The 16,729-nt window shown below is 47.9% G+C and overlaps 1 protein-coding gene and 1 non-coding gene across 2 annotated transcripts in view; both read left to right on the plus strand.

Moving 5' to 3' along the window:
- GUCY2D (guanylate cyclase 2D, retinal) overlaps positions 1–1,086 on the plus strand; it is a 75,404-nt gene extending 74,318 nt beyond the window's left edge. Inside the window, exon 19 of the mRNA XM_077260759.1 lies at positions 90–1,086. Coding sequence (XP_077116874.1) covers positions 90–189 — 100 coding nt within the window. The 3' untranslated portion in view covers positions 190–1,086. The remainder of the gene's footprint in view (positions 1–89) is intronic.
- A 14,555-nt stretch (positions 1,087–15,641) lies between these two features.
- Positions 15,642–15,713, plus strand: TRNAQ-UUG (transfer RNA glutamine (anticodon UUG)). The gene has a single exon. It is a non-coding gene; the product is annotated as a tRNA-Gln (tRNA).
- Positions 15,714–16,729: the final 1,016 nt, after the last annotated feature.

Genomic DNA, 16,729 nt, shown 5'->3' on the forward strand with positions numbered 1-16,729 from the left:
CGTGGTATATTTGTCTCATAGCTTTGATGAAGTCAGGTCCTTATATTCACGCCTTAATGCTGCTATCCTTTCAATTCTACACCTCACAGGGCGGGTAATCATGGAATCAGCCTTGATGAAATTCCCGAGAACAGGAGAAAGAAGCTTGAGATGGAGAGAGAAATAGTCAACAAACAAAAAATGAAGTGATTGACTTGTCTTATGTCCGTGACTCTACCAACAAAAGCCTTTGGAGAATCATATGAACATAATGCGACTTTGTTAAAGTTATTTTTTTTATGGAAACCATAACAATGACATCTTCTCATATGCTTTGACTTGATCAAATACAAGTCATGAATCCAAAGTTGACTTTGTCAGACATGTGACCCAAGTAGTCCTGTCTGATAACATGGTTATCGAACTGCATTCCTCTACTGTCTATCAAATGTGAAGGTGCTTTCAGCAGCCCAATGACTATGTCTTCAAAGGAAGGACATCCTTCCCACTACGTGGAAGTCATTCAGTAGAACAATGTAGATGTTCCTCTTTGAAGATAATCTAAGCCACATTTGTTTGTAAGATCGTTGAGCGCCCGGCATTCTGTACGTGGAGTCACTGGACTGAGTTTAGCTTTCATAATACTGAAGGACTTTTTAAGATGAGTTTATGAGACATCAATGGGTACATTGAAATAATGCATGGGGATCTAATAAAATGCATAGCAATTGAATCAAAGTGGTAAACTTCTTCAATATTGTTCATTATTACTTAAATGTCCATGTTTTCTTTATTCATGAGATGATCGGCCATCCATGACTTGAGTCCAGCACCACAAGATCTGCTCCTTGTCAGAAGTCTCCGTTTTGACTCAAGGAGGGTAATGGGGATCTCAAGTCTTAATTGGGCATATGGACTATACTCATCTTGATGAGACAACACATTTAAGGGGGTATCCTCTTCCTGAAGCAGAGCTTCTAGGTGACACAACCTGCATAATATGTCAATGATATGATGAAACATGGTACATTTTTGTTTTCTTAAAAAATATAAAAGGGTTTCCAGCCTCCAGAAAAAAATCACAGCCATGTTAGAGGTACACTACGGGCCCATATATTTCAACTAGCTATTGAACCCGTTCTACGCCCGGGTGGCGAGCATTTATATTGGTATATGGTCTCCATCCTGGTATGTGCTGCTCCCATCTTGCACTCCCATCCTGTCATGTGCTGCTCCATCCTGCGCCCCCATCCTGTCATGTGCTGCTCCACCGTGTCATGTGCTGCTCCATCCTGCATCCCCATCCTGTCATGTGCTGCTCCACCGTGTCATGTGCTGCTCCATCCTGCGCCCCCATCCTGTCATGTGCTGCTCCACCGTGTCATGTGCTGCTCCATCCTGCATCCCCATCCTGTCATGTGCTGCTCCACCGTGTCATGTGCTGCTCCATCCTGCGCCCCATCCTGTCATGTGCTGCTCCACCGTGTCATGTGTTGCTCCATCCTGCATCCCCATCCTGTCAAGTGCTCCCATCCTGCGCCCCCATCCTATCACGTGCTGCTCCATCCTGTGCCCCCATCATTGCGGGCGGCTGTGCGGAGTGCGGGCGGCTGTGCTGAGTGCGGGCGGCTGTGCTGAGTGCGGGTGGCTGTGCTGAGTGCGGGCGGCTGTGCTGAGTGCGGGCGGCTGTGCTGAGTGCGGGCGGCTGTGCTGAGTGCGGGCGGCTGTGCGTGGCGCTGCTGGGTGCGGGCGGCTGTGGGTGGCTGTGCTGGGTGCGGTGGCTGTGCTGGGTGCAGCGGCTGTGTGTGGCTGTGGGTGGCGGCTGTGGGCAGCTGTGCTGGGTGCGGCGGCTGTGCTGGGTGCGGCGGCTGTGCGTGGCTGTGCTGGGTGCGGCGGCTGTGGGTGGCTGTGCTGGGTGCAGCGGCTGTTCGTGGCTCTAGGCGGCTGTGCGTGGCTGTGGGCAGCTGTGCGTGGCTGTGCTGGGTGCGGCGGCTGTGGTCGGCTGTGCTGGGTGCGGTGGCTGTGCTGGGTGCGGCGGCTGTGCTGGGTGCGGCGGCTGTGCGTGGCTGTAGGCGGCTGTGCGTGGCTGTGGGCGGCTGTGCTGGGTGCGGTGGCTGTGCTGAGTGCGGCGGCTGTGCTGAGTGAGGGGGGGTGTATGTGGTGCGGCTGTGCGTGGCTGTGCTGGGTGCAGGCGGCTGTGGATGGCTGCGCTGGGTGCGGTGGCTGTGCTAGGTGCAGCGGCTGTGCGTGGCTGTGGGTGGCTGTGCGTGGCTGTGGGCGGCTGTGCTGGGTGCGGCGGCTGTGCTGGGTGCGGCGGCTGTGCGTCGCTGTGCTGGGTGCGGTGGTTGTGGTGGGTGCGGCGGCTGTGCTGGGTGCGGCGGCTGTGGATGGCTGTGCTGGGTGCGGTGGCTGTGCTGGGTGCAGCGGCTGTGCGTGGCTGTAGGCGGCTGTGTGTGGCTGTAGGCGGCTGTGCGTGGCTGTGCTGGGTGCGGCGGCTGTGGATGGCTGTGCTGGGTGCGGTGGCTGTGCTGGGTGCGGCGGCTGTGCGTGGCTGTGGGCAGCTGTGCGTGGCTGTGCTGGGTGCAGCGGCTGTGCTGGGTGCGGCGGCTGTGCTGGGTGCGGCGGCTGTGCTGGGTGCGGCGGCTGTGCGTGGCTGTAGGCGGCTGTGCGTGGCTGTGGGCGGCTGTGCGTGGCTGTGCTGGGTGCGGCGGCTGTGGACGGCTGTGCTGAGTGCGGCGTCTGTGATGGGTGCGGCGGCTGTGGGCAGCTGTGCGTGGCTGTGCTGGGTGCGGCGGCTGTGCTGGGTGCGGTGGCTGTGCGTGGCTGTGCTGGGTGCGGCGGCTGTGCTGGGTGCGGTGGCTGTGCGTGGCTGTAGGCGGCTGTGCGTGGCTGTGGGCGGCTGTGCTGGGTGCGGTGGCTGTGCTGAGTGCGGCAGCTGTGCTGAGTGAAGGGGGGTGTATGTGGCGCGGCTGTGTGTGGCTGTGCTGGGTGCGGGCGGCTGTGGGTGGCTGTGCTGGGTGCGGCGGCTGTGGACGGCTGCGCTGGGTGCGGTGGCTGTGCTAGGTGCAGCGGCTGTGCGTGGCTGTGGGTGGCTGTGTGTGGCTGTGGGCGGCTGTGCTGGGTGCGGTGGCTGTGCTGGGTGCGGCGGCTGTGCGTCGCTGTGCTGGGTGCGGTGGCTGTGGTGCGTGCGGCGGCTGTGGATGGCTGTGCTGGGTGCGGTGGCTGTGCTGGGTGCAGCGGCTGTGCGTGGCTGTAGGCGGCTGTGTGTGGCTGTAGGCGGCTGTGCTGGGTGCGGCGGCTGTGGACGGCTGTGCTGGGTGCGATGGCTGTGCTGGGTGCGGCGGCTGTGCGTGGCTGTGGGCGGCTGTGCGTGGCTGTGCTGGGTGCGGCGGCTGTTCTGGGTGCGGCGGCTGTGCGTGGCTGTAGGCGGCTGTGCGTGGCTGTGCTGGGTGCGGCGGCTGTGGATGGCTGTGCTGAGTGCGGCGGCTGTGCTGGGTGCGGCGGCTGTGGGCAGCTGTGTGTGGCTGTGCTGGGTGCGGCGGCTGTGCTGGGTGCGGCGGCTGTGCTGGGTGCGGCGGCTGTGCGTGGCTGTGCGTGGCTGTGGGCGGCTGTGCGTGGCTGCGGGCGGCTGTGCGTGGCTGTGCTGGGTGCGGCGGCTGTGCTGGGTGTGGCGGCTGTGCTGGGTGCGGCGGCTGTGCGTGGCTGTGCTGGGTGCGGCGGCTGTGCTGGGTGCGGTGGCTGTGCATGGCTGTAGGCGCCTGTGCGTGGCTGTGGGCGGCTGTAGGCGGCTGTGCTGGGTGCGGCGGCTGTGCTGGGTGCGGTGGCTGTGCTGGGTGCGGCGGCTGTGGGTGGCTGTGCGTGGCTGTGCTGAGTGCGGCGGCTGTGGGCAGCTGTGTGTGGCTGTGGGCGGCTGTGCGCGGCTGTGCGTGGCTGTGCTGGGTGCGGCGGCTGTGGACGGCTGTGCTGAGTGCGGCGGCTGTGCTGGGTGCGGCGGCTGTGGGTGGCTGTGCTGGGTTTGGCGGCTGTGCTGGGTGAGGCGGCTGTGCTGGGTGCGGCGGCTGTGCGTGGCTGTGGGCGGCTGTGCGTGGCTGTGGGCGGCTGTGCGTGGCTGTGCTGGGTGCGGCGGTTGTGCTGGGTGCGGGGGCTGTGCTGGGTGCGGCGGCTGTGCGTGGCTGTGCTGGGTGCGGCGGCTGTGCTGGGTGCGGTGGCTGTGCGTGGCTGTAGGCGCCTGTGCGTGGCTGTGGGTGGCTGTGCGTGGCTGTGCTGGGTGCAGCGGCTGTGCATGGCTGTAGGCGGCTGTGCTGGGTGCGGCGGCTGTGCTGGGTGCGGTGGCTGTGGTGGGTGCGGCGGCTGTGGGTGGCTGTGCGTGGCTGTGCTGGGTGCGGCGGCTGTGGGCGGCTGTGCGTGGCTGTGCTGGGTGCGGCGGCTGTGCTCGGTGCGGCGGCTGTGCTGGGTGCGGCGGCTGTGGACGTAAGTGGCATAAGTAACAAATAGCTGTGGCATGAAGTGCCACAGCCTCATGGCACAGCAATTTGTTACTTGCGGAGGGTGAGTATACTTACCTGTCCCGTTCCACCGACGCCATTCCGGGCCATGAATATCCCCCTGCTCCCGGAATCGGCGCCTGCGCAGTCCGCGTTTTCCGGCGCCATTTTCTTGAAGACACATTGCAGTGTGTCTTCAAGAAAATGGCGCCGGAAAGCGCGGACTGCGCAGGCGCCTTTTCCGGCACCAGGAGGACAGATTTTCTGTGTCCTCCTGGTGCCGGAAAAGGCGCCTGCGCAGTCCGCGCTTTCCGGCGCCATTTTCTTGAAGACACACTGCAATGTGTCTTCAAGAAAATGGCGCCGGAAAGCGCAGACTGCGCAGGCGCCGATTCCGGGAGCAGGGGGATATTCATGGCCCGAAATGGCGTCGGTGGAACGGGACAGGTAAGTATACTCACCCTCCGCCTCCTGGCTCGTCCCTGTTTCTCTGTTGGAGATCGCGGTGTGCGTTCAGCGCTTACGCATACCGCGATCTCCTGGGAGCGTCGCTCTATGGGGTCCAGACTGCGCCGGCGCTTGCGCTTACGCAGTCTATAAAGGCTTCGGACAGAGTGACGCTCCCAGCGTTATATTATAGATGGATGGTGTATTATGTAACTTGCACATAACTATATTACTATCGTGAACTGGAGGACACAATGTGATTGTATTTTATTAAGATTTTGAGACTTTTTGGACGTACCTGGAAGTTTGTTAATTGGTGATCCTCGGATTATTCTGTGCGTGACTTTGTAAATAAACCTGTCCAGCAGCAGTTATGTAGAAGGAAATGTAGAATGGTCACTTATATTTGTATTTTTTAATGTGATTAGAATTTTTCACCATAATTAAAAGAATGATGGAAACCATATTGTATAATAAAGTTAACATTGGAATATCCCTATATAAAATATATAGGGGAAGGGAAGAAAAATCAACCGGACTGCGCATTAGATTAAAGTCGTCCGCACCTGTTAAATTTGACTGGACAACCATCATGTGTATGTAGGTGTTCCTTATTATTCCCCGACAGATGATAAGTATCAAGCGATTTTCATTCTTTGTTTTTACGAGTTAAATTTTTCAAAATGTAAGCATCTCCATTGTGTCTTCAGGGTCTACGGGAAAACTTGGTTCATGGACTGTTTCAGTGCTAGTTCTAAAGCTCTTTTGGGGCATAATGTTCAGTATCTGACTCTTTGTCAAAGGTAATGATTGAAAACTCTAATTTCATGCAATATATATCTACAGTTTATTCAGTATATTACATTTTTTGGTTGTTTCATGGTCATTATTATTATTATTAATATTTTTTTAATGTACACCAAAACTGTTTACTGTAACAGTAATTTTTCAGTAATTGTTCCAAATTCTACATTTCTCTACGGTGAAATCTATTATATAATATAGTTTCTTCTTTTTCTAATAAAATAAAACCCACTAACAGTCTCGAGTGGCAAACTACAATGAATCACTTTATACAAAAAAAACAATCCCTGGTGCTAGATGTAATCCATAACTTAAACTAAATAGTTTAAACTTTCCGAAGGTTGAACCTAAATACTAATGAGTGGATCTCCCCAAATTTGTTTCGGGTAGATTTTCTTAATTCAGCAGGTAGATCTTCTCTGAACAAAGTTAATTCTGTATTGCCCCCAAAATAAATTTATTAAGTTCGGAGGTCTCTCCAGACTCCAAAGCAAAATATCAAATCGGTCAAAACTGGTGTACTCTAATGTATAAGAGGATGGTGCTCAAAGGAAGAAAATATATAATATAGAGCGATGACCTTAGGCACTCAAAGCAAAATAAACAGAGGGTCAGATAGGGGTTGAAAATATTAAAAGATTATACTTACCAGTCCTAGGTCTTGTCCAGCATCTGCAGCTCACTTTGGATCCGTCTTTTTTTTTGTTGTCAGATCAGTCTTCGGTGTGGATTCTTTCACTTGCTCACATGAAACAAGATGCATGAAAATGATTTGGGTCGGATCCCATGTGATTAAATAAGGCCTAGCCAGCAATCAAAGATTAGGACAGAAAACCAACCTGAAAACCAAAGGAAAGGTCAATCAGAAATGAGCTATGGTGGCAGAACAAGTGAGGAGTAAGTTAAGAGGACCGGAGGATCACATGGGAAGCTTCTGTGGTAGAACAGTTGAGGGCTGGGACTAGTACAGAAAAATATTATTTTATTTTTCAACTCCTTCTCAGCAGTTAAAAAAAATTAAGCAAAATGTCAGCCGGATGGCCATAACATTGTTGGACTTGTACGAATTGAATCCCAAAATATTTTGAATTTGACAAATCAAAATTTTGGGGGAAATTCATAACAAATTAATTTCATTAGTGGAGATAAGTGAATCAACTACTAACTGCCTTTTACTTTAGGTTTTGTTTATCGTTTTTCCTACGGTCGTGGCTGAAATTGTTGACACCTTTGAAATTGTTCAAGAAAATGAAGTATTTCTCACATAAAATTATTGCAATTACACATGTTTTGTTATACACATGTCTATTTCCTTTGTGTATATTTGAACAACACAAAAACGCAGAGAAAAAAAATTCAAATTGGACATGATTTCACACAAAACCCCCAAAATGAGCAGGTCAAAAATGTTGGCACATCTTAATATTTGGTTGCACACCCTTTGGAATAAACAGCTGCACTCAATCATTTCCTATAACCATAAACAAGCTTCTTACATGTTTCACCTGAAAATTTGGAGCACTCTTCTTTTGCAAACTGCTCCAGATCTCTCATATTTGAAGAGTACCTTCTCCCAACAGCAATTTTAAGATCTCTCCACAGGTGTTCAAAGGGATTTAGATCTGGGTTCATTGCTGGCCACGTCAGAACTCTCCAGTGCTTTGTTTCCATCCAGTTCTGCGTGCTTCTTGTAGTATGTTTGAGGTCATTTTCCTGCTGGAAGACCCATGTCCTAAGACGCAAACTCAGCTTTCTGATACTGGGCACTACATTGCGACCCAAAATCCTTTAGTAATCTTCAGATTTGATGATGCCTTGCACAAAGTCATGACACCCAGTGCCATAGGCAGCAAAACAAACCAAAACATATTTTAACCTCCACCATTTTTGACTGTAGGTACTGTGTTATTTTTTTGAAGGCCTCATTCTGTTTTATGATAAACAGTAGATGATATGATTTACCAAAAAGCTTTAACTTGGTTTCATCTGTCCGCAAGATGCTTTCTCAGAAGGATTTTGTCTTATTCATGTACTGCAGTCTAGCTTTTTTTATGTCTCTGATTCAGAAGTGGTTCCTCCTTTTATTCAAATGTCAACAGATAGTTTGTGCTGATGCTGATGCACCCTGAGCCTGCAGGACAGCTTGATTTTTTTTTAACTTCATTGTGGCTACTTATCTGCCATCTGGACCATCTTGTGCTGCAACCTTATATTAATTTTTCTCTGCCTTCCACATCCACGTAGATTACCCACAGTGTCATGGGCCCAGGGCCGGACTGGCCTTCTGGCAATTCTGGCAAATGCCAGAAGGGCCTGTCTTGTTGTGGCCTGCCTTGTCTGCAACATTGTTAACAAAAAAGCATGCGCTAAGCATAGACCGGATCCATGAGAAAGTGACAGGAGATAATTTAATAATTATATCAAATTTATTTAATGGCAATAGAGAACGCTAATAAAATATTAAAATAAAATCATGTAAATATATGTATATATCTTCAAATTGTGCACAAATCAAGATACAATATCCATAAGGCAGGTCAATTTTGTAGTATATACTATATACCCCGAGTGGGCAAATTTTGTATCACAGGAAAAAACACTTGTATTGCATGTGCTATACAGAAATAAGAAATATATAAATTATATAAAATACACCCGTGCAAAAATAATGAATCAATCATATAATGTCCCCAAAGTTCATATTGGAAAGAGGGTAAAAAGTGCTATGTGCAAAATTTATACAAATGCTACCTGCTTAAAAAGTGCAAAAGATCCATTCACTATAATGAGGCAGCATAGTTAGTTAATCTAGACTCTCTCTGGCCTCTGTTCATACCCATACAGAAGCTTCTTAGACCATGCTCTGAGCATGGTCTAAGAAGCTTTACATAGCTTGGTGAACTTGGAGTCATCATGATGACCCTGAGTCTCTATGGAAATGATTGGGCTCCCATGATGATATCACGTGGGCGCCTATTTGAAGGCAGAGCTCCCTACCTCTGTCTGCCTCCTAAATGTTGCAATTAAAGCCGTTATGGGGTTAAACAACCAGGGGCAGTGCTGGCACCATCCCTGGCTGCTAGAGCTGGAGCTCGGCCTCCTGCAGAGCTGAGCTCCTGCTGTGATCGGGGTAGGGGAGGTGCTAATATTTCAGTATTTCCTGCGTGATCATGTAATCAGATTGACCGATCGCAGCGCTCTGAGTGTGGGGACTGATGGCATGGGCCCACACATCCCTTCCATTGCCGCTCAGTTGTCACTGACAGCTGTCGGTATGGAACTGTCACATAATTTTATTTTGCCAAGACATTAATTTATTTTTAAATTAGATGACTTTTTAGCAATTTATTTTACTTTTTATTTTGTCATTTTAAAGATAAAGAGTAAAGATTATAGTCATAAAAATGAAAACATTGTCAATTCAGAAGTAATAGATTGAGTAACATTGTGGCTCAATCTCAGTTCAAGATGAATGCATAAAATGCAATAAATGGCAAAAGAAATTAAAAATGAAATAAATGTTAAAATGGCATCTCATTAATTGTTTAAAAAATATAGCACAATTTCTCTGTTAGTTTAAAAAAAAATAAATGAATGAACCGGCCCGTACGTGGATCAAACCCGCAACCCTGGCATTATTAGCACCACGCTCTAACCAACTGAGCTAACCGGCCATGGAATAGTCTCCTCTATAAAGTTTTTTTGAGGACGGAGGTCCAAATCTCAATGCTGCCAGTTTTTTTTTTGTTTTTTTTTACTTAACAGTTTTTCAGTGTGACTTGTGGTTTGTGGTTGTTGTTTGAGAAGTTGTTGTTTGATGGATTTATCTGAGACTGTTGCTAGGTTTTGGGTGTGTGCTAATCCCCTTCCGTCTCCTACTTTGGTTTTATCCTCAATCCCCAGTGCTAACTTCTATTGTTTGTGGGAGTATTGTTGTATGTTTAGTAATTTCCTTTATCCCTGTTCGTATTACCTTGTTAGTCTGGTTGGTGTATTACGGTACACTACTGTGCCCCTCGTCCCAGGGTGGAGGAAGGGTACAAACTGAGGGTGGATTCAGGAGCTAAGGCAAGGTACGTGGCCCCAGCATCTTCAGCATCAGCAGTAACCTGGGGAACAGGGTGAGCTGGCATTATTAGCACCACGCTCTAACCAACTGAGCTAACCGGCCATGGAATAGTCTCCTCTATAAAGTTTTTTTGAGGACGGAGGTCCAAATCTCAATGCTGCCAGTTTTTTTTTTGTTTTTTTTTACTTAACAGTTTTTCAGTGTGACTTGTGGTTTGTGGTTGTTGTTTGAGAAGTTGTTGTTTGATGGATTTATCTGAGACTGTTGCTAGGTTTTGGGTGTGTGCTAATCCCCTTCCGTCTCCTACTTTGGTTTTATCCTCAATCCTCAGTGCTAACTTCTATTGTTTGTGGGAGTATTGTTGTATGTTTAGTAATTTCCTTTATCCCTGTTCGTATTACCTTGTTAGTCTGGTTGGTGTATTACGGTACACTACTGTGCCCCTCGTCCCAGGGTGGAGGAAGGGTACAAACTGAGGGTGGATTCAGGAGCTAAGGCAAGGTACGTGGCCCCAGCATCTTCAGCATCAGCAGTAACCTGGGGAACAGGGTGAGCTAATGCACCCCTAGCGTTAGGGACAGGGAAGAAGCCCCTGGTCCCATTAGGGTATGTTTCCACGTTCAGTTTTGCTTCAGGCTTTGGTCAGGATTTTATGCAGGTAAAATCCTGACCAAAACTGCACCTGAGGTCACTGGCAGGTCACCTGCGGTGTACCTGCGTGTTTTGCTCATAGTAGCAACATGCTGCGTTTCGAAAAAACGCACCACGCATGCGTTTTCGCGGCAAAAACGCATGCGTTTTTTAACGCATAGTGGAGTCTGGATTTCATGAAATCCCATCCACTATGCTGTAACATCTGGACACTGCGTTTTTGACGCTGCGGAAAAACGCAGCGTCAAACAAGCAGGGTTTCCTGACCGTGGAAACATACCCTTACACCACAACAGCAGAGTCGTGACATTTTTACTTCAGTGTGTAGTATAGTATATGTGTGCCTGAATGTTGCAAAATGCTAATCTTGGTCAATTTGACTAAAGTTTACAAAATATCCTCCTCTGTTGGCCAAAAAAAGCAATTAATATATTTTCCTTTTAATAATTTATTTTAGCTACATAAATAAAAATCGCTCTGTAGGCAATTATTATTATTTATTTCTTTATAAAGCACCATTGATTCCATGATGCAGTACATGAGGGGTCACAGAAAAAAATACAAATATCACTTACAGTAGACAAACTAACAATGGTAGATTGGTACAGAGGAAAGAGGACCCTGCCCTTGTGGGATTACATTCTACAGAATGATGGCAAAGGAGACAGTAGGTCGGGGGTTGCAGTAGATCTGATGTTGTTGAGGTGGCAGCATGGTCATTGCAGGTTGTAAGCCTTCTTATAGAGATGGGTTTTTCAGATTCCGTCTGAAGGATCCGAATGTGGTGGATAATCGGACTTGTTGGGGCACAGAATTCCAAAGGATGAAGGATACATGGGAGAAGTCTTAGAGGTGATTGATGAACAACGAATAAGTGTGGAAGAGAGATGGAGGACTTGGGAGAACCGGAGATTTTGTGAGGGAAGATTTCAGGAGATTAGTTCAGAGGTATACAGAGGAAAAAGGTTATGAATGGCTTTGTAGGTCAGTGTTAGTAGTTTCAACTGGATACGCTGGCAAATTGGGAGTCAGTGAAGGGATTTGCTGAGGGGGGAAGCTGGAGAGTAGCGAGGAGAAAGATTAATTAGTCAGGCAGAAGAGTTAAGGACGGATTTGAGAGGTACGAGAGTGTTAGAAGGCCACAAAGGAAGATCTTGCAATAGTCAAAGCGGGAGATGATTAGGGAATTTACAAACACTTTAGTAGGTTGAGGGTGGAGGAATGAACAGATTTTTGAGCAGGATGGGATAGGATAGGAGGTGGCGAGAGCTTGGATGTGCAGTTTGAAGGACAGGGCAGAGCCAAGGGTTATTCCGGTACAAGGGAAAGTGTGAAGTCATTTATAATGACAGACAGATCAGGTAGGGAAGATATGAGAGATGGAGAAAAGATACTTTGTTCAGATTTGTACACATGAAGCTTCAGGTAGCGAGAGGAGAAGAAGGAGGATATGGCTGACAGACACTCTGGGATTCTGGACAGTAGAGAGGTGACATGTAGAGATGCAGAATAGTGTCATCAGCGTATGGGTGGTATTGGAAGCCATAGGACTTTATAAGTTGTCCCAGTCCAAAGGTATAGATGGAAAAATAGGGGTCCTAGGACAGAGCCTTGAGGGACACTAACAGAGAGAGGATGGGATGAGGAGGCAATGTGGAACTAGGAGATACTAAATGTGTGGTTGGCAAGGTATGAAGAGATCCAGTATAGGGCAAGGTCTTTCACGCCAAAGGAAAATAGGATCTGTAGTATGAGGCAGTGGTAAACTGTGTCGACAGCAATGGACAGGTCTAGAAGGAATAGTATAGAGAAATGCCTCTTAGCTTTGGCTTTAAGTAAGTCATTAGTATTTTTGATCATGGTAAGCTTCAGTGGAATGGTAGGGATGGAAGCTAGATTGTAGGTTGTCAAAGAGTGAGTTAGATGAAAAGTGAGAGGAAAATTCAACGTGGATGTGCTGTTCAAGAAGTTTGGAAATGAACGGGAGCAGCGATATGGGGCGATAGCTGGCCATAACGGTTAGGTCAAGGAATGGCTTTTTGAGGATAGGTGTGATCATGGCATGTTTGAAATCAGAGGGGAAGGTACCAGAAGTTAGTGATAGGTTGAAGAGATAGGTTAGGGATGGGGTAAGTGTGAGGGTGAGGTTGGGGAGCAGGTGGGATTGAATTGGGTCAATTGCACAAGTGGTGAGGTGTGATTTGGAGAGGAGACGATTAAGCTTCCCTACAGTGAAGTTGGAGAGGGAGGTTATGGGGTTTGGGCTTTGGTCTGATATGCAAAGGGGTTGTCGTGGTCGAACAATAGAGACTTCCCTTGTTTGGTCTATCTTATTTTTGAAGTGCGTGGCAAAGTCCTTGACAGAGACTAGAGAAGTCGGAGGGGGCAGTGGTGGGTGGAGGAGGGACTTAAAAGGATAGATGTCAATGGTAGAATAGAGTCTGAGAGTGTTTGAGTGTCTATATGTGCAAGGTTTCTGCAGGTGTGTGCTAGTTGTTGGACATGGGTGACAGGTGAAGCAACCAGTGATGGGAATGTGGCAATAAATAGTATTTACTCCATTGGTTCATATTAGTCATGTGATCAGAAAAGCAACCGTGATTGGTCCTTTTATGCATCAGTCACTAAGTGTTAATGATGTGAAGGGTAATCTCATTGGTCACCTCAAGTCCCATCCCGACGACTGCCCCCTGTAAAGATGTCAACAATCTCCCACTTGGTTATCAGAAGATAAGATTTTTCAGGCCAATCAAACATTATGTTTATCAACGCTGCTTATATATCATGGATGTGGACAGAATCATCGTATTACTGATCATGATTCAAATAAAGGTTTTATCGGCCTGAGTGACCGGGCCAGGAATAAGCACTGAACCACCTGAGTGGAAGGCAAAGTCTAGTATTTGACATCAGCCACTAATAATCTATGGACCTGTTATTATACTCCCTGTACACCGCTTGGTTCCGGCTCTGAACAGTGAGAGTGTCGGGCTCTCATATTGATGACTTATCCTACATTTCGCATTTTGGCTGGAAACATTGGTGTCAGATTTTGGTCTGATAATCTATTCTTAGGGGAGGCATAAGTGAGATCAAGTCCTTTCCCTTCTCTTTCTAGACCAATTGTCAATTTCTATTCACATCAGAAGGGAAGATTGAATCTTTCTGTCACTATTAGGGCAGTCTCACACGTCCAGATAATTCCGGTACCGGAAAAATCAGTATCGGAGTTATCCGTGTCCGTGTGTCCGTGTGCTCACGTGGCACATCAGTGTGGCACACGTGCGGCAGCCGTGTGCTGCCCGTGTGCCGACTGGGTACCACACGGACCGTGCAGGAGATAAGCGCTGTCCCCTGCATCTGGTGCTGAAGCCGGAATTCATTCCTTCTTCCCAGGAGTGTTAGCTGGGGAGAAGGAATGAAAAATCATTTTTTTTTGTGTTTAAAATAAACTTCCCGGCAACCTCCCCCCTCCCACCCCCTGTGCCCCTGGCCGCTGTTATTAAAATACTCACCCGGCTCCCTCGACGCTTCCTCTCCACGCCGCAGCTTCTTCCTGTATGAGGGGTCACGTGGTACCGCTCATTACAGTGATGAATATGCAGCTCCACCCCTATGGGAGGTGGAGCCGCATATTCATCACTGTAATGAGCAGCACCACGTGACCGCTCATACAGGACAAGCTGCGGCGCAGAGAGGAAGCGTCGAGGGAGCCGGGTGAGTATTTTAATAACAGCGGCTGGGGGCACAGGGGGTGGGAGGGGGGAGGTTGCCGGGAAGTTTATTTTAAACACAAAAAATAAATAAAAAATGATTTTTCATTCCTTCTCCCCAGCTAATGCTGCTGGAGAGAAGGGATGAATGGCAGATTCAGCACCACAAGCTGAAGGGACAGCACTTACTGTAGTGCTGTCTCCAGCATGGCACACGGATGGCACACGGACAGCATCCGTGTGCGGTGCGTGTTTTACACGGACCCATTGACTTTAATGGGTCCGTGTGATCCGTGCGCTCCCACGAACACTGACATGTCTCCGTGTTTTTCAAACGGACACACGGTCCGTGAAAACACGCTGACATGTGCAGAGACACATTAATTTTAATGTGTCTACATGAGTCAGTGTCTCCGGTACGTGAGAAAACTGTCACCACATGTACCGGAGCCACTGACGTGTGAAACCGGCCTTAAGATTTCTGTTGAAATTTTAAAAAATGAGAAGTTTATAATGTTGAGCGATACCGTCCGATACTTGAAAGTATCGGTATCGGAAAGTATCGGCCGATACCGGCAAAGTATCGGATCTAATCCGATACCGATACCCGATACCAATACAAGTCAATGGGACTCAAGTATCGGACGGTATCCCTGATGGTTCCCAGGGTCTGAAGGAGAGGAAACTCTCCTTCAGGCCCTGGGATCCATATTAATGTCTAAAATAAAGAATTAAAATAAAAAATATTGCTATACTCACCTCTCCGACGCAGCCTGGACCTCACCGAGGGAACCGGCAGCGTTCTGTGCTTAAAATGCGCGCGTTTACTTCCTTCCGTGACGTCACGGCTTGTGATTGGTCGCGTGCCGCCCATGTGGCCGCGACGCGACCAATCACAGCAAGCCGTGACGTAATTTTCAGGTCCTGGATGCCTAATTCTAGGCATTCAGGATTTTAAAATTACGTTCCGGCTTGTGATTGGTCGCGTCGCGGTCACATGGGCAACGCGACCAATCACAAGCCGTGACGTCACGGGAGGCAGGAAACGCGCGCATTTTAAAATTACGTCACGGCTTGTGATTGGTTGCGTGCCGCCCATGTGACCGCGACGCGACCAATCACAGCAAGCCATGACGTAATTTCAGGTCCTGAATGCAGAAATAGGCATATTTACACATTAATGTTGTTTCGATACCGATACCCGATACCACAAAAGTATCGGATCTCGGTATCGGAATTCCGATACCCGCAAGTATCGGCCGATACCCGATACTTGCGGTATCGGAATGCTCAACACTAGAAGTTTAGCTAATATCTTTATTTTCATGAGTAACATGTATTCTTTTGCAATACTATATAAAAGTATAGTCAGTTAAAGTCCTTAATGAGCTCAATTAAAAAAATAAGTTATTATATGGATTGCAGTGTTAATTACAGGTGTCTGGTTCTTGCTAATTTACAAAAGATGAGAGTCAGGTGTGAGGTCACCTAGCAGGTTCCATGGTGTAATGGTTAGCACTCTGGACTTTGAATCCAGCAATCTGAGTTCGAATCTCGGTGGAACCTAACTTTTGTAGACTTTCTTGGTGTCTTTGGTTTAGGTTATAATATGTACGGTGGCTTAAAGGGAGTGTTTCATCTATAAATTACCTACTGTTTAAAACAGGTCCTTATGTTATATGTATTTCTTTTATTTCAGGGTAATTCATATGGTTGTTTTTCATATTAAATTCTGCATAGTTCCCTCCTGCTGCAACTGCCGAGATCTGAGGAAATTCTGATCCAGGCAGACCCTCTGGTAGACATGATCACCGGCCTCAGCAATTACCGACACTGGTGTCACTATACAGGTAGCATGAGACCAAACAAGAGGCTCGGGTCTGTCCCTTGAAAAAACCTTTTAGGGCAAATCAGTGGTACTGATGCACAATATTCTGCTCACCTAGATAAATTCCTTTGTAGGATAAAGAAGGTGCTCACCACACCTCTAGATAAGTTCCTTGAGGGGTGTAGTTTCCAAAATGGGGTCACGTGATTTTTTTCTGCTGGATTTTTGTAAAATTCGAGTCAAATTCAATTCCACTCTAATTTGTTCTCTCATCCCTAGTCTTCACTGAATATATACAGGGTGGGCCATGTATATGGATTCACCTAAATAAAATGGGAATGGTTGGTGATATCAGCTTCCTATTTGTAGCACATTAGTACATGGGAGGGGGAAAACTTTTCAAGATGGGTGGTGACCATGGCGGCCATTTTGAAGTTGGCCATTTTGGATCCAACTTTATTTTTTCTAATGGGAAGAGGGTCATGTGACACATCAAACTTATTGAGAATTTCACAAGAAAAACAATGATGTGCTTGGTTTTAACGTAACTTTATTCTTTCCTGAGTTATTTACAAGTTTCTCTTTGTTTACAGACATTGACATGTCGCAGAGGTTAACACATGAGGAGCGGATGGAAATTGTGTTGATGTCTGGTGAGCGCAGTACCTGGGTTATTGCAGCAGATTTCAGTGCAAGACACCCTATGCAAGAAAGCTGTCACCATTCCCATTTGATTGAGGTGTATCCATATAAA

This window comes from Ranitomeya variabilis, chromosome 5 (assembly GCF_051348905.1).
Source record: "Ranitomeya variabilis isolate aRanVar5 chromosome 5, aRanVar5.hap1, whole genome shotgun sequence".
NCBI classification, from domain to species: domain Eukaryota; kingdom Metazoa; phylum Chordata; class Amphibia; order Anura; family Dendrobatidae; genus Ranitomeya; species Ranitomeya variabilis.